The sequence below is a fragment of the Carettochelys insculpta genome, chromosome 15, assembly GCF_033958435.1.
Source record: "Carettochelys insculpta isolate YL-2023 chromosome 15, ASM3395843v1, whole genome shotgun sequence".
Lineage (NCBI taxonomy): Eukaryota > Metazoa > Chordata > Testudines > Carettochelyidae > Carettochelys > Carettochelys insculpta.
In genome coordinates, this window is record NC_134151.1 from 39217213 (window position 1) to 39241134 (window position 23922).

At 54.2% G+C, this 23922-nt stretch overlaps 1 protein-coding gene across 10 annotated transcripts in view; it reads right to left on the minus strand.

The window, feature by feature from the left end:
* Window positions 1-23922, minus strand: part of UIMC1 (ubiquitin interaction motif containing 1) — an 87052-nt gene that overhangs the window by 56473 nt on the left and 6657 nt on the right. For 7 of the 10 annotated variants that reach the window (XM_075009804.1, XM_075009801.1, XM_075009809.1 and 4 more), the window contains exons 2-4: window positions 15097-15247; window positions 14511-14662; window positions 9879-9969 (exon numbers count right to left, since the gene is read on the minus strand). In XM_075009804.1, the coding sequence (XP_074865905.1) occupies window positions 9879-9969; window positions 14511-14654 (235 nt within the window). In that variant the 5' untranslated portion in view covers window positions 14655-14662; window positions 15097-15247. Of the gene's footprint in view, window positions 1-9878; window positions 9970-12918; window positions 12949-14510; window positions 14663-15066; window positions 15248-23922 lie in introns of those variants that run through there. The other 3 variants (XM_075009803.1, XM_075009802.1, XM_075009806.1) reach the window with 3 other exon arrangements.

Below are 23922 nucleotides of genomic sequence, written 5' to 3' on the forward strand. Positions count from 1 at the left end.
GAGCCAGGACTCCCTTCGCATCACCACTGCCGTTGCTGTGGAATGTGCTGCTGTGTCCGCAACGTCCAGGGCGATCTGAACTCCCGTCCTCGCGGCCGCGTAGCCTTCTTGCACTATGGCCTTGAGCACCGGCTTTTTGTCCTCTGGAAGCGAGTCCATGAGGGAGGTTAACCTGGAATAGTTGTCGAAATTATGGTTCGCTAAGTGCGCTGCGTAATTTGCCATTCGCAACGTTAAGGTGGAGGAGGAGTAGACCTTTCTGCCGAACAGCTCTAGCTTCTTGGCATCTTTGTCTGTTCCCCCTGTCTTGAATTGAGATGTCTTTGATCTTTGTTGCGACGACTCCACCACCAAGGAATTTGGCTGTGGGTGGCTGAACAGGAACTCCATGCCGTTCGCCGGCACGAAGTATTTCTTGTCCGCTCTCTTTTGGACAGGCGGAATAGTCGCAGGGGTCTGCCATATCGTAGTGGCGGACTCTAAGATCGCTTCATCAAGCGGTATTGCTACTCTGGAGGAGGCCGGAGGTCTCAAACTTTTGAGGAGCTTATGGTGTTTCTCTTGCACCTCTGCTGTCTGGATGCCTTGCGTGAAGGCCACCCTCTTAAACAGCTCTTGAAACTGTTTGAGATCGTCTGGAGGATGGACGTCCCCCGGGGCCGTAGCCTCGTCCGGGGAGGAGAGCGAGGAACCGCTGGGGTACGTCTCTCTGGACCCTTCCGGTTCCTGCTGGTGATGGTACACCCTCTCGCTAGAGGTTTGCGAGGGAAAATCTCGGGGTTCCATAACCAGTCCCCCCTGAGATGCTTGAGTCTCTGTCCCCGGTCGCGATTGCCCTCGGGGGTACGAGATCGTCTGTGGGGATCTTTCCCTAGTACATTGCCGGTGGTGTCTATGCCCCGCGTGGTAGGGGCGACCATGGCAGTATAGGCACTGTTCTTGGGAGGGTGACCTAGACCACTCCCTTGTGCATACCCTCTGCGTCTGGGGGAGGGAGATCGTCGAGACACTGGAGAGAGCGATTTTGCATAATAGTCCAGCGGTTCAAACCCCAGGAAGGGCGAAGGTGGTTCCAGCCAGGGTGAGGCCGGTTGCAAAAATGGAGAAGGGGGCTCCGGGTTGGAACCTTCTGGTTGGAGTCTGCAACATAAGCGGAGGGCTGTGAGAAAGCAACTCCACAGCCCTGTGCGGAGAGGGGCGTGCGGTGTCCTCCGGTGCCTGCAGGCTGCGTGCCTGCGCTCTCTGCACCGCCGGTTCCCCGGGGGTTGGTGCCGCTGCCTGCGGTGCCGCCGGTACCGGCGCTTGTTTAGCCGCCGCCCTGCCTGCGGTGCAGGGCGGCTGGCTGATTATCGGAGGCTGAGCCGCTTCCACGTGGCTCTCCGTGCCGCCGCCGATCAGCTGTTGCTGCGGCTGGGGGCTGCTCGCTCCTCCCGTCCCGCTCGCTGTTGCTGCCGGCAGGGATCGGGCTGGGGAGACTTTCCTCCGTTTTTGCGCTGATGGGGTGAGGGAGGCAGCTTTCCTTTTATGGGCCCCGGAGGGTCCCTCCTGCTGCGGCCGCTCCGGCACGTCTGGCTGGAGGGCCTTGTCGAAAAGCAGCATTTTAAGCCGCATCTCCCTGTCTCTCCTTGCTCTGGCTGTTAATTTAGCACAGAAGGAGCATTTCTGTGCAACATGGGACTCCCCAAGGCACCTTATGCATAGACTGTGCCCATCAGACGCTGGCATCGCCTCTCGGCAGGACTCACATTTTTTAAATCCTGAAGAGGACATTGTTGGTGAGTCTTTCAGTTGTTAAACGGGTACTTAGCACCTTCTCTGTGCTGTTTTCCCCTTCCAATGGCCTGCCGCAGCAGGAGGGCTGATGGCCCTATGCTCCTGGCCTCCGGCGCTTGTTACTGGGACTGGATTGAAGCTGTCCCGCTTGTAGTTTGTTTGTTGTTTTTTTGAAAAATAACAACCGGCTAACTTGCAGTAGCCTAAGTACTTGAAAAAAACTTTAAAGAAAAACAGTTAAAGTCATTGAATACGCTACTTGGCCTTAGCCTAGTTCGGATTCCGTCTGCAGCCGACGGCGGTTAAGAGGAACTGGCGGGGACCGGATCGCGCACATGGCCAGGAGCGCGCAAGGGAGCGGCGCGCGCCGGCGCATGCGCGGTCCGGCAGAAACTGCTTGGAAGATCCGATCTGCGGCGCCGGGCGAGCCCGACACCTATTGTGGAGCACCCACGGGGACACTCGAAGAAGAACACATGCCTATTGTCACCTTTCCTGTTCTTGATTACAATGGACTGTACTATGAACAGGACAACAGATGGCCATCAAAGAGGTGTTCAACGGGCACTTTTCAAATAGCTCGAGGACATTGATTTTGCTGACGGTGTCACCCTCCTTTCACACCAACACGAAAGCATAGAAGAAAAGGTCACACCACTAGACAAAACTGCCTCAGTGACTGGACTGAGCATTAACAAGGAAAAGACCAAGACAATGACGATCAACCAGTCCAACACCACCACCATCACACTAGGAGGGGATGACCTGGAAGTTGTGGAGCAGTTCACCTACTTGGAGAGTGTTATGGGCAGAGATGGAAGAACAGACCAGGATATCAATGCCAGAACAGGGAAAGCAACAGCTGTATTCAAGACTCTTCATCCCTTAGGGAGTTCACAAATAATATCTGCAAAGACAAAACTGAGGATCTTCAGCTCAAATGTGCAGTGTGCGCTCCTGTATGGATGTGAGACCTGGCGTATTAAAAAGTTTTCAAATCACAGGCTACAGACATTCATAAACAGACGCCTGAGGTACATCCTCCCCATCAAATGGCAAAACTTCATCACGAATGAGGAGCTTTGGAACAGAGCAGGACAAGAACCAATTAACGCTGAAATCAAGAGAAGATAGTGGGGATGGCTAGGCAGAAAACCATCATCCAACATAGTGCATTAAGCTCTCCAATGGAACCCACAAGGAAAACACAAAAGACGATGACCTCGGACAACGTGGAGAAGTCTGCTGAGAGTGCAGGACAACGACTGGGGCACTGCTGGAGTCGGCGAGAAGTTTTGTCAAGACAGAGTGAGGTGGAGGAGACTTGTGGATGACCCTGTGCTCCACACATAGTACAAGGGTGTGAGTCAAGTGAGCCTTATGCAGCTGCCCCAGTCCAGCTGCTTCACATGGAGGACCTGGCCTTCCACCTCCACAGAGGAGAGGGCAGGACCAAGTCTGGGGATACAGAAATCCAGCAAAACTGCAAAGGTCGGGCCCATAGCACAGTGGCTGGGGAGCCAGAAGGGCCTCATGCACAGCAGTGGTTCAGAGTGCCCCCTTCGTGTAACACATGGATTGCAGCTACCTGACCCAGGCTTGTACTTGACGGACAGGCTTGGGTCCCCTTGCATTTTAACACAACTCTCATGGCCACGTAAGGAAACCTAAGCACTCCCTCCCCCGACCTCAGAGAATCGCACAGCGCAGTGTTCCCCGACTTTATTTGGCCATGGAAACCTTTCAAACATGGAAGAATTCTGAGGAACCCCATTCCCAGGTTCTACCCCCCTCGGTTCCCAAACCTGCCCCTCCATCTCCAGACTTTACCTGCCTCAGCCCCCCAAATCTGCCCTCCACCTCATGCTTTACCCCCATCCCACAACCCCACCCAGGCTTACCCCCTCATCCCCAAACCAACCCCTGGGACTAATCCATCCAGGGCGCTGCCTGGGACGCCTACGCTGGGCAGCCACGTGCACCCAGCAGAAGGCAGGTTGGCATGGGGGTGTTCCACTGGCGGGGGTGAGCCGCACCATGCCCAGTTAGCAGTGCGAGCGAGGGGCTCTCTGCGGCTCCCTGCCCTGCCACCACTGGGAAATGGAACTAACCTCCTGCCACCCTGCCGGCTGTTAAACCAATTCAAGAGAGTTCTGCTGTTTCGGCGGAAGCTGGGCCAGGAGCCAGCTCTTGGATGGGATTTCCTCGTGGAACCCTTATTCCCCCTCGCAGAACCCCACTTGGGAGACACAGAGTTAGGTCATCAGGTCCAGTCCCCAGCACTCGCCATGGGACAAAGCACCGCCTAGCCCATCCCCGAGAGGTGTGTGCCTGACCTGCTCTGAGCAGACCCCACAGCCTCCCCAGGTAACGTATTCCTGTGTGCGACCACCCTGGGATCCCACAGCCTCCCCAGGGAACGTATTCCTGTGTGCGACCACCCTGGGATCCCACAGCCTCCCCAGGTAACGTATTCCTGTGTGACCACCCTGGGATCCCACAGCCTCCCCAGGTAACGTATTCCTGTGTGTGCGACCACCCTGAGATCCCACAGCCTCCCCAGGTAACGTATTCCTGTGTGACCACCCTGGGATCCCACAGCCTCCCCAGGTAACGTATTCATGTGTATGACCACCCTGAGATCCCACAGCCTCCCCAGGTAACGTATTCCTGTGTGCGACCACCCTGGGATCCCACAGCCTCCCCAGGTAACGTATTCATGTGTGTGTGACCACCCTGAGATCCCACAGCCTCCCCAGGTAACGTATTCCTGTGTAACCACCCTGAGATCCCACAGCCTCCCCAGGTAACGTATTCCTGTGTGCGACCACCCTGAGATCCCACAGCCTCCCCAGGTAACGTATTCCTGTGTGTGTGACCACCCTGAGATCCCACAGCCTCCCCAGGTAACGTATTCATGTGTGTGTGACCACCCTGAGATCCCACAGCCTCCCCAGGTAACGTATTCCTGTGTGTGTGACCACCCTGAGATCCCACAGCCTCCCCAGGTAACGTATTCATGTGTGCGACCACCCTGAGATCCCACAGCCTCCCCAGGTAACGTATTCCTGTGTGTGTGACCACCCTGAGATCCCACAGCCTCCCCAGGTAACGTATTCCTGTGTGTGTGACCACCCTGAGATCCCACAGCCTCCCCAGGTAACGTATTCATGTGTGCGACCACCCTGAGATCCCACAGCCTCCCCAGGTAACGTATTCCTGTGTAACCACCCTGAGATCCCACAGCCTCCCCAGGTAACGTATTCATGTGTAACCACCCTGAGATCCCACAGCCTCCCCAGGTAACGTATTCATGTGCGACCACCCTGAGATCCCACAGCCTCCCCAGGTAACGTATTCATGTGTGACCACCCTGAGATCCCACAGCCTCCCCAGGTAACGTATTCATGTGCGACCACCCTGAGATCCCACAGCCTCCCCAGGTAACGTATTCCTGTGTAACCACCCTGAAATCCCACAGCCTCCCCAGGTAACGTATTCCTGTGTATGACCACCCTGAGATCCCACAGCCTCCCCAGGTAACGTATTCCTGTGTATGACCACCCTGAGATCCCACAGCCTCCCCAGGTAACGTATTCCTGTGTGACCACCCTGAGATCCCACAGCCTCCCCAGGTAACGTATTCCTGTGTGTGACCACCCTGAGATCCCACAGCCTCCCCAGGTAACGTATTCCTGTGTAACCACCCTGAGATCCCACAGTCTCCCCAGGTAACGTATTCCTGTGTGTGTGACCACACTGAGATCCCACAGCCTCCCCAGGTAACGTATTCATGTGTAACCACCCTGAGATCCCACAGCCTCCCCAGGTAACGTATTCCTGTGTAACCACCCTGAGATCCCACAGCCTCCCCAGGTAACGTATTCCTGTGTGACCACCCTGAGATCCCACAGCCTCCCCAGGTAACGTATTCATGTGTGAGACCACCCTGAGATCCCACAGCCTCCCCAGGTAACGTATTCCTGTGTATGACCACCCTGAGATCCCACAGCCTCCCCAGGTAACGTATTCCTGTGTGCAACCACCCTGGGATCCCACAGCCTCCCCAGGTAACGTATTCCTGTGTATGACCACCCTGAGATCCCACAGCCTCCCCAGGTAACGTATTCCTGTGTGCGACCACCCTGGGATCCCACAGCCTCCCCAGGTAACGTACTCATGTGTGTGCGACCACCCTGAGATCCCATAGCCTCCCCAGATAACGTATTCCTGTGTGTGACCAGCCTGAGATCCCACAGCCTCCCCAGGTAACGTATTCATGTGTGTGTGACCAGCCTGAGATCCCACAGCCTCCCCAGGTAATGTATTCCTGTGTGCGACCACCCTGAGATCCCACAGCCTCCCCAGGTAACGTATTCCTGTGTGTGTGACCACCCTGAGATCCCACAGCCTCCCCAGGTAACGTATTCATGTGTAACCACCCTGAGATCCCACAGCCTCCCCAGGTAACGTATTCCTGTGTAACCACCCTGAGATCCCACAGCCTCCCCAGGTAACGTATTCATGTGTGTGACCAGCCTGAGATCCCACAGCCTCCCCAGGTAACGTATTCCTGTGTGACCACCCTGAGATCCCACAGCCTCCCCAGGTAACGTATTCCTGTGTGTGACCAGCCTGAGATCCCACAGCCTCCCCAGGTAACGTATTCCTGTGTGTGACCAGCCTGAGATCCCACAGCCTCCCCAGGTAACGTATTCATGTGTGCGACCACCCTGAGATCCCACAGCCTCCCCAGGTAACGTATTCATGTGTGTGTGACCACCCTGAGATCCCACAGCCTCCCCAGGTAATGTATTCCTGTGTAACCACCCTGAGATCCCACAGCCTCCCCAGGTAACGTATTCCTGTGTAACCACCCTGAGATCCCACAGCCTCCCCAGGTAACGTATTCATGTGTGTGACCAGCCTGAGATCCCACAGCCTCCCCAGGTAACGTATTCCTGTGTGACCACCCTGAGATCCCACAGCCTCCCCAGGTAACGTATTCCTGTGTGTGACCAGCCTGAGATCCCACAGCCTCCCCAGGTAACGTATTCCTGTGTGTGACCACCCTGAGATCCCACAGCCTCCCCAGGTAACGTATTCATGTGTGCGACCACCCTGAGATCCCACAGCCTCCCCAGGTAACGTATTCCTGTGTGTGTGACCACCCTGAGATCCCACAGCCTCCCCAGGTAACGTATTCCTGTGTGCGACCACCCTGAGATCCCACAGCCTCCCCAGGTAATGTATTCCTGTGTGTGTGACCACCCTGAGATCCCACAGCCTCCCCAGGTAACGTATTCATGTGTGCGACCACCCTGAGATCCCACAGCCTCCCCAGGTAACGTATTCCTGTGTGTGACCAGCCTGAGATCCCACAGCCTCCCCAGGTAACGTATTCCTGTGTGTGTGACCACCCTGAGATCCCACAGCCTCCCCAGGTAACGTATTCCTGTGTGCGACCACCCTGAGATCCCACAGCCTCCCCAGGTAATGTATTCCTGTGTGTGTGACCACCCTGAGATCCCACAGCCTCCCCAGGTAACGTATTCATGTGTGCGACCACCCTGAGATCCCACAGCCTCCCCAGGTAACGTATTCCTGTGTGTGACCAGCCTGAGATCCCACAGCCTCCCCAGGTAACGTATTCCTGTGTGTGTGACCACCCTGAGATCCCACAGCCTCCCCAGGTAACGTATTCATGTGTGCGACCACCCTGAGATCCCACAGCCTCCCCAGGTAACGTATTCCTGTGTGTGACCAGCCTGAGATCCCACAGCCTCCCCAGGTAACGTATTCCTGTGTAACCACCCTGAGATCCCACAGCCTCCCCAGGTAACGTATTCATGTGTGCGACCACCCTGAGATCCCACAACCTCCCCAGGTAACGTATTCCTGTTTAACCCCCCTGACCTGACAGTGGGAAGCGTTTCCTCGCTTCCAACCTGTGATGGAGTGCGGGGGAGGGGTGCATGTGTGACTCAGGCTGGATGTGGGAGACAAGGGCTACGTCTACACGTGCAGCCAACATCGAAATAGCTTATTTCGATGAATAACGTCTACACGTCCTCCAGGGCCGGCAACGTCGATGTTCAACTTCGACGTTGCTCAGCCCAACATCGAAATAGGCGCTGCGAGGCAACGTCTACACGTCAAAGTAGCTCACATCGAAATAGGGATGCCAGGCACAGCTGCAGACAGGGTCACAGGGCGGACTCAACAGCCAGCCGCTCCCTTAAAGGGCCCCTCCCAGACACACTTGCACTAAACAACACAAGATACACAGAGCTGACAACTGGTTGCAGACCCTGTGCCTGCAGCATAGATCCCCAGCTGCCGCAGAAGCAGCCAGAAGCCCTGGGCTAAGGGCTGCTGCCCACGGTGACCATAGAGCCCCGCAGGGGCTGGAGAGAGAGCATCTCTCAACCCCCCAGCTGATGGCCGCCATGGAGGACCCAGCAATTTCGACGTTGCAGGACGCGGATCGTCTACACGGTCCCTACTTCGACGTTGAACGTCGAAGTAGGGCGCTATTCCTATCTCCTCATGAGGTTAGCGACTTCGACGTCTCGCCGCCTAACGTCGAAGTTAACTTCGAAATAGCGCCCGACGTGTGTAGACGCGACGGGCGCTATTTCGAAGTTGGTGCCGCTACTTCGAAGTAGCGTGCACGTGTAGACGCAGCTAAGCAGAGCAGCTCCCAGTGGCTAAGGATGACCCTCGGGCTACAACCTAGGCTGGCAGGTAACACCTCTGCCCTGAACAAAGGGGAGGGTGGAGCCAAGATGTTTTTGAATCGGGGGCGGTTACAGGCTGGAGGGAAGAGGGAGCTGGAAGGCAGCCAGCCTGGCGAGGAGGAAGCTACACCCCAGAGGGGCACCCCTCGGGCTCCTCTCCCCAGGACGGGTTGGAAGGACTGTCTCTGACTGCTGTACTGTCGCTTCTTTGAGAAACTGGGCATCTGTTGCCTAATAAACCTCCTGTTGTACCTGCTGAGTGAGAGTCACTCCTGCCAGTGGACGGGGTGCAGTGCAGGGGGACCCCTGAACCCCATCACACAACCTAAACCCCCCCTTGCTGCAGCTTAGGCCCATTGCTCCTTGTCCTCCCCTCAGCAGCCAAGGAGAATGATTTTTCTCCCTCCTCGTAACAACTTTCAGGTACTTGAAAGCTGCTCTCATGATCCCTCTCAGCCTCACACTGTTATCCCGTCTGCCACGGGGAAGTGCCCTGGCTTTGCCCCTGCTAAGCACCAGGCAATGGCACCATGCAAATGTGAAGCACAGTTCATTCAAATCAGCCCTGGGGGAGGCAGCAGGAGCAGCGTGAGAGATGTCCCCCCTGCGCCTGCTGCAGGCAGTGCTCTTAAAACGTGCGACTCCCTGCGATCCCTTCTCGGACCACTGCCTGCCACAGCCTTCCAGGCTGAGACAGAACCTGCCCAGCCGCCCCAGCGGGCAACAGCCTGACTCCAGGCTGCTGGACACAGCGATTGGATGTGAGAGGCGCTCGCTGGCTCGCGCACAGAGGGAGGGCACTGGCATGTGCTCTCTAACCCTGGGGAACACACAACCGACAGGAGCTCGTTCAGGAAGGGTGACCTTCAGTATTGGGCTGCGAGTCACCCTGTGCACCTGTAATGGGAGTTCAGGGGTCCCCAAGCTCTGCACCCCGTCCACAGGCAGGAGTGACTCTCACTCAGCAGGAGAACAGCGGGTTTATTAGCCGGCAGGGCACAGCGTGGTACAGAGGAGTCAGTGCAGCAGGCAGAGACAGCCAGTCCCATCCATGCTGGGGAGAGGAGGCCCCGAGGGGCCCCCAGAGCTGGGGCCTTGCCCCCTCCTTGGTCTCACTCTCTCCCAGCCCGGACTCACTGCTTCCAACTCCCAGTTCCAATTCAAACCCCACAGGCTCCACCTCCCCCTTTGTCTGCAGCCCAGAGGTGTCAACTGGTTGCCAGGTTACCCTCAGCAGGAGTCCCCCCCACACACACAGGTATCTCCCACTACATCACAGCACCTCTGAACCCCCCTGCAGCCCAGGCTGAAAGCTGCTCGGCTGCCAGTCTCTCTCCCGCTCCACCCAGCCCACCGGAGACTTACGTGCAATTCTTCTTTTAGCAGCAAACTTCACTCTGTCCAGCTGCTGCTTGGTTCTCTTCTTCTGGGCTCCATTCTCCTCGTGTGCCTCCTGCTGCAACGGAGCAACACAAAGTCACAAATGCTGCCCCCGCAGTCACAGTGCTGCCCCCACCCCCAGGACACAAACACTGACTCTGAGGACCCCTTCAGTGACATCTGAATTGCAAACATGATTCGAGGAGCCCGCTGTAACCACTGCAACAGCAACGGGAGACGCATCGTGCGCCACAAGCCACACTGCAGACAGGGGCGGAAAGAAACACCAGACTGCAGGGCCATCACTGCAACGCAGTGCGCCGCTTGTGCTTGCCGGGCCCTGGGAAAATCTTTAGATGTAGAAGCTAATTCCTCACACCCAGGATGCCAGCAAGGGAGGCCCGTTCCCTTCAGCACGGTGCCTAGCATTCTGACCCGGACAGCGCGCCGTGCCCCACCAGATGGGGCTTTCAACCTTTCGCTTGGTGAAGCAGCCCCAGACCTCTCCCAGTAAGCACAGCCAGCCAGAAGTGCCCCCGTCCGTGCTCTGACTCTCCCTCGCCCTGTGCTTGTTCGCCATGGCCTGGCCTGCGCCTCTGAAGTGACGTGCGCCCTTGCCAAGGCCGGGGAGAGCAGCCCCATGCTAACATGCTGACAGGCCCTAGCACAGGGGAACGGGGTGAAGTCAGTAAGGCCACGTCACAATCAGTCTTTCTTGTGGGATGTGAGGAGTACCCCTGGATGCAGTGAAGTGAAAGCTCTCGTCTCATCCTCCATGCAGAAGCTTGAGCCCGCCAACTAAGGGCGGCCACTTCTGTACCTAGGAGCGTCTCTCCCCTTCCTGCTTCCACTGAGGCCTGTCTCGTCCCGGTAGGCTCTGGACACCATCAGCCCGTCTCTGGAGGCCTGGCTGCACCAGCAGCTGGGTCTCGAATCTGTCCTCCCCTTCCTTCGTGTAACTGACACGGCCATCTCCAAGGTCCCTGGCCTGCGGCACTCACCCAGCTCCCGAGCGTGATTTGGGAAATAACCCGGTTTGTCCCCAGGCACATTGCACGCCCGCTAAAGGGAGACAGCTCCAAATGACTGGGAAGGGCTCTAACTCAGCAGGCCAGGACGTCAGAGTCCCACAACTGTCTCTCGCTTCAGGTGCTCAGTCACCCCGGGCAGCATGCCCCTAGGTTCTACCAGTGTCCATACACAAGCAGTGCTCCCCTACACTGGGTGTCTGTGCAGCTGCTCGGGAGAATCCAATGCCCCCCTCTGACCGGCAGAGTGCCCACTGCTGGGGTTTGTGTGATTAAAGCCACAATTAACCATGACTGGAAAAAAAGGCACGTGTAGTGCCCATCCTTAAGAAAATGAAAGGAGGACAATCCAGGGAACTATAGACCAGTCAGCCTTCCCTCAGGCCCTGGGAAAATCCTAGAATCCCAGAATACCAGGGCTGGAAGGGACCTCAGGAGGCCATTGAGTCCAGCCCCCTGCCCACAGCAGGATCAACCCAACTAAGTCATCCCAGCCAGGACCTTGTCCAGCTGGGACTTAAAAACCTCAAGGGATGGAGAATCCACCACCTCTCTAGGCAACACATTCCAGTGCTTCACCACCCGCCTGGTGAAGAAGTTTTTCCTAATATCTAACCCACACCTCTCCCTCTTCAACTTCAGCCCATTGCTCCTTGTTCTGCCATCTGACACCACTGAGAAGTTTCTCACCCTTCTCTCTAGAGCTCCCCTTCAGGAAGTTAAAGGCTGCTATCAAATCACCCGTCTTCTCTTCTGCAAACTAAATAAGCCCAAATCTCTCAGATGCTCTCTCGCCTTCCCCCTTATCCTGCCTACTATGCTTAAGAACTTTGGGCGAGGGACTTTATCAAAGGTTTTCTGAGGCTACGTCTACACTACCAGCTAAAACAGACTTTACTAAATTCAATTTTATAACTCTGGGTTTCAGATTCAGTTCTGAGTCTCCTCACTTCCCCCAAAGCCCACACAACGTGCAATTAGTGCCGCCACACTGAACGGCCAGAAACTGACACTTGCAGCAGCGCCTTGTGGGAACCTGTCCCACAGGTCCCTCAGCCCTACACTCTGCACCCTCCCGCCAGGCTCTGCTGCACCCCCAGCGCTGGCAGCGCTCACCCTGCTGCCTGGGTCCCGGGCTCCTGCAGCTGGGGGAGCTGGGAAACTGAGCAGCGCTGCTGCGCCTGGCTTGCTGGAGCTGGGTGCTGGGTGCAGAGGCACACGTCAGCCTCTGGAGGCTAGTGCTTTCGATTCAAAAGACATGGCGCTTCCACATCAGCCTGCATCTGAACTGTTAAATATGAGCTAGACGCGACACCCACCCGGCTCCTACGATGTAATGCTGTCGGCATCAGCGCTCCCTAAACTGAGCCAATGGCGTTTACAGTGAAGACAGTCGCTTGGAACAATTGGGCTAACTGCCTTCACTTTGAATTTATCGCACAGCGTAGGCGTAGCTGGACATGCAGGTACACGACAGCCCCTGGATCATTCCTGGCCCCGTACGTTATCCCCCCTCAAACAATTCTAAGGCACTGGCGTGGTATGATTTCCTGGTCTTGTTCACAGACTCGGGGTCATGTTTTAAAAGCTGTTGGCCAGTGAGGGGACGAGTCATGTGCATGTTAAGGTGAATTGTTATGGACAATGACAGGTCCTGAGCTTTTATGTACATCAACTTTTCTGACAGCAGTGGGTTTCTTCTTCCCCTATCAGTTACCTACCAGCTGTGCTCCTGGAGAACCAAAGTACAGCATCCAGCCTGGCTGACGCATAAAAGATGCCTCCCTCCCCACCCTCTGCTTGAACCTGGCTGGGATGACTTAGTTGGGATTGATCCTGCTTGAAGCAGGGGGCTGGACTAGATGACCTCCTGAGGTCCCTTCCAGCCCCAGGGTTCTGTGATTCAACGTCAACCAGACGAAAGACTAACAAAAAGCAAGGAAAAGGCAGGGAAGACACATCTAAACTGCTCCAGAAACTCCTCTAGGCTAACTTACATGCAAGTCGGGACAGCATCTGCATTAGCGTACAGAAAGGAGAACAGCAATTCCAAGGCAAGAACAGCAGTGAATTCTGGGACACAAAAAGCAGGAGAGCATTGCCCGATGGGAACTCTCTACTCCAGCTGCTAACGAACCCATGGCTGAAGGCACCCAAATCTGCAATTATCAGACCAGTTTTAGTAAGAACTCCTCTGCCGGAGGAGTTGAAAATACCAAGCCGCCCGATTGCATTCGGAGCTCCCCGAAAGGAGCTCTGCCCGTCGCCAGGAATGATCGGTTCCTACCGTCTAGCCTGAACAGAACAACTTCGGACTCCTCCCTGGAACCAGCAGCTCTCCCATAAACAAACCTCGTGCTCCTGCTTAACCCATTGTCATTTCACTTAAACACCCCCGACTGCTGCTCACGTCAAGTGTTCTGATGCCTGGCTCTAAATGCTCCATCAACGCCATTGGAACCTTGCCCTCTACTGCCTGACTGTGCTGGATCCTTGCCCTCTAATCCAAGAGTGGTATTTAATAAACCCCACACAAGTGTCACCCTGCTGTGGTCTGTAGTGAAAGTGAGGTCGCAGGAGGAACCGGGATCTGGAAGGGGAGCGAGCACCACCGGGAGGGAATTGGCATCGGGGAGAAGCAAAGCTCCACATGAAAACACAAGTAACATACAGAAAATTATCCACCTCCCCCACCCCCCAGAGTAACCCAAATAAATGAGCAGCCCCCAAAGTAATGGGCAAAACTGGACTTAACGTAGCATATGGCAGAGCTTGAAGGTTTAGCCCCAGTGACCTACTGCTTCCAGATCTTCTGAAGATGCCTGTCGGAGGGAATTTCCCAATGGGAAAGAGGTCAGCTAACGTGCCCCACAGCATGCTTGTCCTGCTACTGCCACACATGGTCAGCGCCCGCTGTCGAAGCTGAGGCTTTTGAGGTGGGCACTTGAGTTAAGGGCTGTAATCTGCTGGTGAATGGAAATGCTCCTGAAAGTGTATAATTCTGAAAGTCGCACAGGCTTCAGACTCACTGCCAGAGAAAGAAAAGCAAGGCCTTAGCCCACGCAAATGGCAATACGTCTGAAACCAGGTCCTGCCTCCCGGACCTTCCAGGGCTTGTGCTCAGCCCGCTAGGCAATGGATCCTGCAGACTTCATTGATCAATGCAGTTACCCCGATGGCTGGAGGATGAGAGTGGATTACACTTACGCCTCTGTAATTCAGAGTCACGATCTGATCCAAGCTGTACTTCGAAGAGTTACCTGCACGTAACACAGAACCACCTGCCTGAGATTTAGTTACACTTCAGCGAAAGAAAAGCTTTGGAAAAGTTCTGTGAAGCGGCTGAGGAAAGAGGGTTTAAATGAGATTTCCGGTTCTGGTTTGACGGGTTCGTAGGTTACTGAATCCCAGCGAAACAACTCGGCACCCACCACTCAGCCAGCTCGTAAAGAAATGGCACAGAGCCCAGAAGGCTAAGCACCACCGCCTGGCCCAAGCCGGGCAGGCTGTGGCACTCGGGCCCGGCAGGTGGCAGGGATGCACTGCAGGGACCAGCAAGGGTGCTGGGTTCTGCTTTTTGAGCACTGACCTCTCCATCGCTGTCAGATATAACGATAAAAGCATCCACAAAACTCCGCTTCTTTCTGGCATTGGCCAGACCCCTCTGCTCTTCCTGCTCCTTGTCCGGGCCCTTAACAGCAGGGCTGTCCGTCTGCGGCTTCTTCCTGGGCATCCTGCACTCTGAAACAAAGAGAGGAGGAAAGCAGCGTTGGTTTCCATCCGGCTGGGTTCCCCTTAGCAGCCAACCAGCTTTACTGGTTTAAGCAGCATTCCCGGGCAGCAGATCTCACTGCAAAGCAGGGTGGATTTAGTGCTACTGGGAGCCACATGCATACAGCCCCACTCCCCGAACTACGAATCCTGCGCACAGCTGATTAGCTCAGAAGGGATTCACGGGAGCAGCAACATGTGCCAGAACTGCTTTGCCTTCTTGAGCTCCCAAGTGAGCAGCAAATGCCCACTTGACTCCTTTCGTTAATGCTCATCTGCAAACGTAGCTGGTTATGTCTGAGCTCCAGCCCTCCAGCAAGCACCCTGCCTGCCCTGCGAGCATCACCCTTTGCTGCCACTCATGCAGAACAAACCAAGATGTTGTGGTGAATCATGCTGACAACCTGGTGGCCTTGGCACTCCAGAATAGGAAACCACAGCAGCAAAACCAGTTGTCAGCTTTCGTAGTCAATTAGACGTGGGGCAAAAGCCATCGTTTTCCAACAACACAGTTACGCTCACGGAACAGGAGAGCCGAGAAATGCCGCACAAGCGCTGCAAGACAGAAGAGCAGGAAAGAGATCACAGCAAGAAGTCATACACGGCGCACATCACGTGTCCTGGCTTCCCAGTGACGGCTGCTTCAAGCCGTCCTCCGCTAAAATGCTCTCCTGAACAGGTCATCTCCACCTTTCGTAACAGCAGGAGCACTGGACAGGCCAGGGGAACTGCTGAGCATTATCACTGCGCGCATCCGGCGCAGCGCCAGAAATGGCAGGTGCGAGAGCTCCTCCTGGAGGGATTCCTCACCCCAACGGTGGCCAGGCTGGCCCCAACGTTTCACAAGTCTGCCTATTTTATTGGTCAGCGTAAGACAGTATTGTCACACCCGTCTCCCTTACTCTGGCCTGAGTGACAATGCGAAGAAAGGGCTCGGGGATGTTTTCGGACAGGCAGGTTCCTTACGAGCACTGGTAATGAAAAGAAGTGACTTGAGTTCTGCACCATGGAGCCACATCTCCCGCACCCCCCCAAGCAGGGGGGCATCAGGGAATGGAGGAGCAGAGGGAGGGGGAAGGGGGAGCCTGGAAGATAAGCTAGAGGGCTGTTTGGGGGCGGGGGGCAGGATTTTCTGGGAGCTGGGGAGAGTCTCCCATGCAGAGCCTGGACGACCTTGAGCCTCTCCCACATGGTCAGGCACACTCGCCCTGTCCCCATGTTGCTCAGGAGCCCCAGACCCTCCATCCCCGTGTGGCCCTGGAGTCCCTCCCACTCAGCCCCTAGCTCAACATGGGTATGCGGTCTTGCATGATATTCTTACCAATAACCTAGGCAATTACAACTTAGTGGGGCTACTATAAGGTGGGTGCAAAACTGGCCGGATAACCATACTCAGAGAGTGGTTCTTCATGGTTCTCAATCCTGCTGGAAAAGTATAACTAGTGGGGCTCCACAGGGGTCTGTATTGGGACCGGTTCTGTTCAATATCTTCATCAACGATTTAGATATTGGCATAGAGAGTGCGCTTATTACGTGTGCAGATGATATCAAGCTGGGAGGGGTTGCAACTGCTTTGGAGGATGGGGTCAGAATTCAAAATGATCTGGACAAATTGGAGAAATGGTCTGAAGTAAACAGGATGAAGTTTAATAAAGAGAAATGCAAAGTGCTCCACTTGGGAAGGAACAATCAGTTTCACACATACAGAGAGAAATCCGGGCTAGTCTATATACTATCAAAACGAAAAAGCAGTAAAGTAGCACTGTAACGACTAACAAAGTAACACATTAGGTGAGCTTTCATGGGTTTGTCCCACGGAAGCTCACCTAATATATTATTTCACACATACAGAATGGGAAGCGACTGTCTAGGAAGGAGTATGACAAAAAGGGATCCAGGGGTTACAGTGGACCACAAGTTAAATATGAATCCGCAGTGTGATGCTGTTGGGGAAAAAAAAAAAGGAAACAAACGTGATTCTGGGATGCATTAACAGGTGTGTTGTGAACAAGACACGAGAAGTCATTCTTCCGCTCTACTCTGCGCTGGTTAGGCCTCAGCTGGAGTATTGTGTCCAGTTCTGGGCACCGCAGTTCAAGAAAGATGTGGAGAAATTGGAAAAGGTCCAGAAAAGAGCGACAAGAATGATCAAAGGTCTAGAGAACATGACCTATGAAGAAAGGCTGAAAGAATTGGGCTTGTTTAGTTTGGAAAAGAGAAGATTGAGGGGGGACATGATAGCGGTTTTTCAGGTATCTAAAAGGGAGTCATAAGGAGGAGGGAGAAAACTTGTTCTTCTTGGCCTCTGAGGAGAGAACAAGAGGCAATGGACTTAAACTGCAGCAAGGGAGGTTTAGGTTGGACATTAGGAAAAAGTTCCTAACTGTCAGGGTGGTCAAACACTGAAATAAATTGTCTGGGGAGGTTGTGGAATCTACATCTCTGGAGATACCTAAGAACAGGTTAGATAAATGTCTGTCAGGGATGGTCTAGAAAGTACTTGGTCCTGCCATGAGGGCAGGGGGCCGGACTTGATGGCCTCTCGAGGTCCCTTCCAGTCCTAGCATTCCATGATTCTATGCCACCAGCTTCTGGCCCTGCTCCTTGCTCTGGCCCTCCGCTGCCCCAGCTAGCCTAGTCTGTGACTGCCAGCCGGGGATGCTCTGTGCCTCACCCTGCCTCCTGGCCTCAGACACAGGCTGCTGTCATGAGCACAGACGGCTGCTCTGGCCCAACAGCAGCTCGGCTAGGCGACAGGGGGAACTGCAGTGCTTCTTGGGCAGAATGCATTTGCTGCAGGAAAACCAGAATTCTCCAGGAGGCGTGAATTTTGCACCTGCAAGGTGGAGTGGAACTCCTCACGACTGTAAGGAAAGCTGGCAGGTCAGGGAGCAGCTTTGTTCCTCTCCGCTGCCAGAGCACGCTGCACAAAAGCTGGGCTGCTCGGAGCAGCCCCCAGTAGACTCGAGGGTCCAGCAGGAAGATGGCAGTGGAGTTAAAGCCCCCTCTTCCCTCCCACCCCCCAAGAGCTGGCTTTGCCTGGCCGCTGAAGGAGAAAACCGACAGCAGGACTCCCATTCTCCAAAAGCTTCACCAAACTTCTGAACAGGCCCGACGTCCTCTCCTCGACAGGGACATGGGCACAGTCAGGGGACTTTGCATGCCCAGTCACCATGCAAGAGAGCCCCAGAGCTGGGACGAGAGACGACGAGGGCTCTCAACTCCCTGCTCAGTGCTCTCTATTCACTGCTCCATCCTGGCCCCTGTTCTAGTCCCACCTCATGCACCCCCATGCACGGCGACGGGGGGAAGCAAAGTAACCTGTCGTAACTCATCCTCTTGCAAAAGGGATGAAACTTCTTGAATCTTTGGGCTTCAGAACAACATGGAAACACATACAAAAGTGCACCAATGACCCATTGCTCCCCTTACTCAGTGCAGAGCCAGGTGTTCCCTCACGAATGCTAGAGGAGGTCAAGCCAGCACTGACAGGCAGGGGCACGCTGGGAACCACAGAACCATAGTATTTTAGGGCAGGAAGGGACCTCAGAAGGTCATCTAGTCCTGCCCCCTGCCTAAAACAGCATCAGCTCCACCTAAATCATCCCAGCCATGACTATGTCAAGCTGGGATTTAGAATCCTCTAGGGATGGAGATTCCACCACCTCTCTTGATAATGCTTTCCAGTGCTTCACCACGCTCCTGGGGAAGTAGTTTTTCCTAATATCCAACCTACTCCTCTCCTTCAGTAACTTCAGAAGACCATTACCCCTTATTCTGCTGTCTGTCACTGTTGAGAATGGTTTCTCACCATCCCCTTTAGAGCTCCCCTTCAGGAAGTTGAAGGCTGCTATCAAATCGCCCCTCAGTCTTCTCTTCTGCAAACTAAATTAATCCAAGTCCCTCAGCCTCTCCTCATAGGTCATGTGCTCCAGACCCTTAATCATTTTCATTGCCCTCCGCTGAACTCACTCGAACGGGGCCCGGAACTGGACATAATACTCCAGATGTGGCCTCACCAGCACCAAGCAGAGGGGATTCTTGTATTCATGTACAAACACCTTACATAATTAGCTGATTGTCCTACTTCCTCCATTCGAACAAGTGGTCCTCCTTTGTCATACCTTCTTCCTTCCCCATTTACTTCAAAGCTTGGTTCACCGTCCCCCGACAAACCTAGTTTAAAGCCCTCCCCACTAGGTTTGCCAGCCTGCCTGCAAAGATGCTCCTTCCTCTCTTCATTAGGTGGATCCTGTCTCTTCCCAGCAATCCTTGTTCCCGAAACAGAATCCCATGGCCAAAGAAACCAAATGCCTCTTCGACACCGCCTGTGCAACCAGGCATTTACTCGCACGGCTCGACGATCTCTATCTGGAACCCATGCAGAGTGAAGAACAAGCGTACAGCACGCTCCCCATCAGCCTGCCAGCCTGCTCTGGGTCGCTGAATTAGCCTGGCCTAAGTCAGCTTTGCATGCGTCTATGCCCAGCTCTGCTAGAAGCACCCCGCTGAGTGACACAGCGCCCCCCTGCTCCTGAGCAAGGCAGAGTCATGGCTGACCTACTTAGCTGGACAAAGCATGAGTACAGACACTGCATTAGCTGTGCCAACCGTAACAGCCCACCCGCAGCTGTGCCGTGGTGCCACTCTCGCCCGAGTTTGGGACTCCACTGCTCAGGAGTCACAGAGACTGGACGCTCACCTCCGCGCACTCTTCAAATACCTCTTCTCCCGCCTGCCCCTCTTGGCGAGCACACTCTGATCGGTGCATCCAACCATGCCAGAGACAAGTACGCAGACCCACTCCTGTCTCAAGCAGGCTACAAGTCCTCCACTGTCTCGGCCTGTGGGGAAAGGCGCTGCGCCAGCACAGCCACGGACCAGCCCCCCAAAACAGAAACGTCTATGGACAGCTGCACCCAGGATGCAGAAAGTGGACACAATGGGGATGAGCAGCTGTGCCATGTGCAAGCAAAGGCACGTTGCCCAGAGTACCAGCTGGCAAAGGAGGCCAACACCAAACCTGGTCCTGCCCCAGACCAGCAGCTTCTCCAGCCAGCCATGTGCCAAACTTGGCAGGCCCCTCATCAGCATCCTGCATGCGACTGTGGACATGCCCCACAGGCTCCCGGCCCACAGATGGCTCGTGGCCTGAGCGCGTCAGACCCCCGGAGTTACACCACTAGCAGCAAAGCGGGGGAGTAAAGAGTGAGGATGGAGAAAGGGATCTGTACCGGAACCAGGGCTGGTCAACACCTTCAGCGAGGATCTGGAAAATGAGCAAATGGGGAGGCGGGAAAATTCGTAGACGATACAAAATTACTCAAGATCATTCAATCCAAAACTGGAACCTGGGCAACACAGTGGCAGAGTAAATTCAGTGCTGATCAATGCAAAGTAATGCACATGGCAAAATATAAGCTCAGCTATAGACACAAAACAATGAGGTTAAATTAGCTGAACACATCGAGAGAGATCCTGCAGAGAGTTCTCTGAAAACATCCACTCCAGGGCCGTGCCAGTCAAGGAAGCTACCGGGCTGCTGGGACTCATCAGGAAAGGGCTAGCGAGTAAGCTAGAAAATCTCACACTGCCTCCGTGCAAAACCCCGCCTCCCATACCGTGTGCAGGTGTGGCCGCCCATCGCAAAAAGAGAAACTGGGCGTGGAAAGGACAAAGATGGTCAAGAGAAATTGTCAGGAGCATTGAACACGTCCCATACAAGACGGGATTGAAAAGACAGGGATGACAGTCTATCAAACCGCGAATAAGGAAGTGTCATTTATTCCTTCCAATAACACAAGGACTATGAGTCAACGCAAGAATAGACGGCAGATGTAAAACCAAGCATTTCTTCACAGCCGACCCGAGGAAGGCTTTGCCAGGGGATGTGCGGAAGGCCAAAACGATACCAGGATTCAAAGAAGAGCTGGACCAATTCACAGAGGGGATGGTCCCTCACTGGCTAGTAGCCAACACCATGTTCTGCATGTCCCTGGCCTCTGTTTGCCAGAGGCTGGGAATGGGTGATGGGGGGTGATCACTTGACGATCACCTGTTCGGTTCACTCCCTCTGGGGCACCTGGCACTGGCCACTACGGGCAGACAGGATACTGGGCTCGATGGACCTTTGGTCTGACCCAGTCCGGCTGTTCTGATGCTTATGTCTGTCCTACACCCACACTTCCGGCCAGTAGACCCGACTCCCCTCCCAGAGCTGAGATAGAACCTCAGAGAGATAAATTTCTATGGGCAGCCACCCCCGGGAGATGCAGAAAGTGGTGTACAATGGGGAGGAGCAGACGTGCCATGTGCAAGCAAAGGGTTTCTCTCTCTGCAGAGTCAGTGAGAAAGAATATGCATTTAAAATGTGAAATCTCACAGCGCCCCTTAAATAACTTGCCCCAAAATGTCAGAGCGTGTTCTTAGAGCTGAGAAGATCTAATATTTATTTAATGTTCTTGCTTTTATACAGGAATTAGATACAACTAAAATGTTTGAACCATCTACCAGAAAGCTAGAGTTTTCACGTGCCTACGTAGCTCGCAGAATCACGGTGAAAGGTCTTCCCCCCGCTGAGATGGCACGCCTGATTTCGAATTGTGGGTTTACAGTATGGCTCACCAACTTAGCGTTGCTAAAGTGTTTTTACCTCGGGTGTTCGCACTTTAATTTTGTTTCCTGATTCTTTGCTCACAAGGACATTCTATTTTTGGAGACGGGGGAACATTTATCAATTAACACCCAGCATTACAGCTGCGTTAAAGAATTCTTGTAATTCATACACACAAGGCACACTATTCCCCCAGGCACAGGGACACACACCGCTACTGTGGCTGACTGTAAAAATGGTCTTTTAAAGACTCCCTCAGTTGTGCAGGTCCTCAGCTAGCTCTTGTAACAGCCCTTGTGTCTGACTGTTCAAATTCAGCAGTGATGGCTTAGCTCACCTCTCCACCACAGCAGCAGCCTGTCCTGCTTTGCCTCATAGATGTTATATAGTACACCACATGCAGTGCTTTGCCTCACTGAAATCCAATCTAGTGAATAAAGAGCGTCAGCAACCCGTCCTTACCCAAAGCACATTATGTAATGTTTTGCACCTGCTGAGCTGATCCACGGATCTTTGGTGCTGCCAAAGCGGCCAGTGTATGTCTTCGTGAGCCAGGAGCAGGAGGGGTTTCTCAAAACCAGAACTGGCATTTCAATATTACCAAGGAGAACGTGTCGGTTGGCAAGACTGCCCCAACTTGCAGCTTTTTGAACTGTCCTGTATTCTCAAAAGTGCTTCTCTGATCAGCCCACAGTGAGGTCAGCAGGCACTGGGCATGCGTCACTAGTGCGTGCATAACCAAGGGAAAGCAGCTCCTTCCATTTACGTCCTCAGTGCAAGGTGAGATAAACCCAGAATAGGCTGAGTGCCAACTACCACCCCACTAGAGTTCAGGAAACCTACTGCACCAGTTCTCCGAGCTACTTCCTGCACACTACCCACAGCAAAAGTCCCATGCACCAGAATACACCATCTGGCCTTATACAGTTGGGAGAAAACACCCCCACTGTTGCTTTTCCAACTTCAAACTGGTTGACCGCTGGACAACAGCCATGGGGCACTGCTAGCTTCCAAGGCACAACAGCCACTCCCTGCACCACAGCCACTGCAGCTCATCTCCACCTCCCTGCGCTAGAGTGCTCTGCACACAGATCCAGAACTGTGGCCGTTCACATCCACAGGTTTTGCAGGCACTGTGCCTCATGCCAAGCACGCAGTACGCTGCGGTCCCACCACTCCCTGCTTGCTCCCACGCCCAGGAGCCAGCATCCACAGGACGGAGGTGCTCCATGGATGCTGGGAACAATCTGGGCATCGTGTTATTACACTAGGCTGTCTCTACAGCCTCCTCACTGCGTGCTCCGTTCTAGTCGTACTCGCAATACACGAGAACCCTGCATCCTGTACTAGCAACAGGCACTGGAGCAACCCTGCTCTGCAGGGCTGATGCTTCTGCCAGAGATAAGGGAACACTGAAAAGTGACGTGCAGGACTGTTGGAGATTTAAAAACCAGCATGAAAATGTAGGCCAGAGCAAGTCTTATGGAATGGAGAGAGATGCATGGTGGGAACTTGACTCCTAGTGCCCAGCAATCCCTCAGCAAGTCGCCAGTAATCCACAAAGCACTCAAAGCATCACCCAGGGCACTGGCTTGCAAGTGGCACAGCTCACATTCGGGTACCTTCCCACGGTGCACCACAATTTATATCCATGCTGCTGTCAGGGTGAGCATGCGCCATGACAAAGCCAGCAGCCCAGGATGCACAAACCCGAAGTCACCAACATACACCGACACCACTGGCACTGACAAATGCCATACAATAGCACGGCCCTAGCCACTACAACAGACTGGGAGACTGGAATAAACAGCTTCCCAGCCATTGCCTCTGCAGCCTTGGACCAGTCACCTAGTACATTTCCCTTGCTGACCCCCATCTGCATATCTGAGTAAGAACCCTTGCTGTAAAGCCTTACTGATACAGAAGGGCAACAAGGAGGAGTTACTTTGGAAGACAAACTACCCTAGCCCTGGTATTGGGCCACCACCAGATGTAATAGTGGAACTATCGGTGAGAAGGCAGAACCGGTCTGTATTTGGAGAAAAGAACGATGCTGCGGAGCAGCGTAGGAGTGTGATGAGATATGTTCCATTGCAACAGGATCTCGGGAAGGTGTAAAACAGGAACTACAGAAGGCAGCGGGTCCAGAGAACTTGTAGCCAAGAGTTTCAGAAATGCTGGCTGACAAGCCGGAGAAACATTACTGTTGATTTTCAGTAGGTGTTGGAACACTGGAGAAATTCCAGGAGATTGGAAGAAAGCCAGTGCTATGCTAACATTTCAGAGGGGTAAATGGGAGGACATGGGTAACTGTTGGCTTGTCAGTCTCACCGTGATCTGGGACAAGACAATTGAGCAGCTGATTAATAAAGAATTAAAGGGTGGCAATCCAATACTGGCGATCGACAGGGGTCTGTGAAAGAGAGACCCAGTCTAACTGGATATCCTTTTTTGATGAGCGTAATGGGGTTCGGGGTCCCCAGGCCCTGCACCCCGGCCGCAGGCAGAACAGGAAGTTTATTAGTCGATAGAGACACAGTGCAGTGTGGAGGTGTCAGTACAGCAGGCAGAGCCAGCCATTCCATCCATGCCACATTGTCTACGTGCTCCTGGAAGG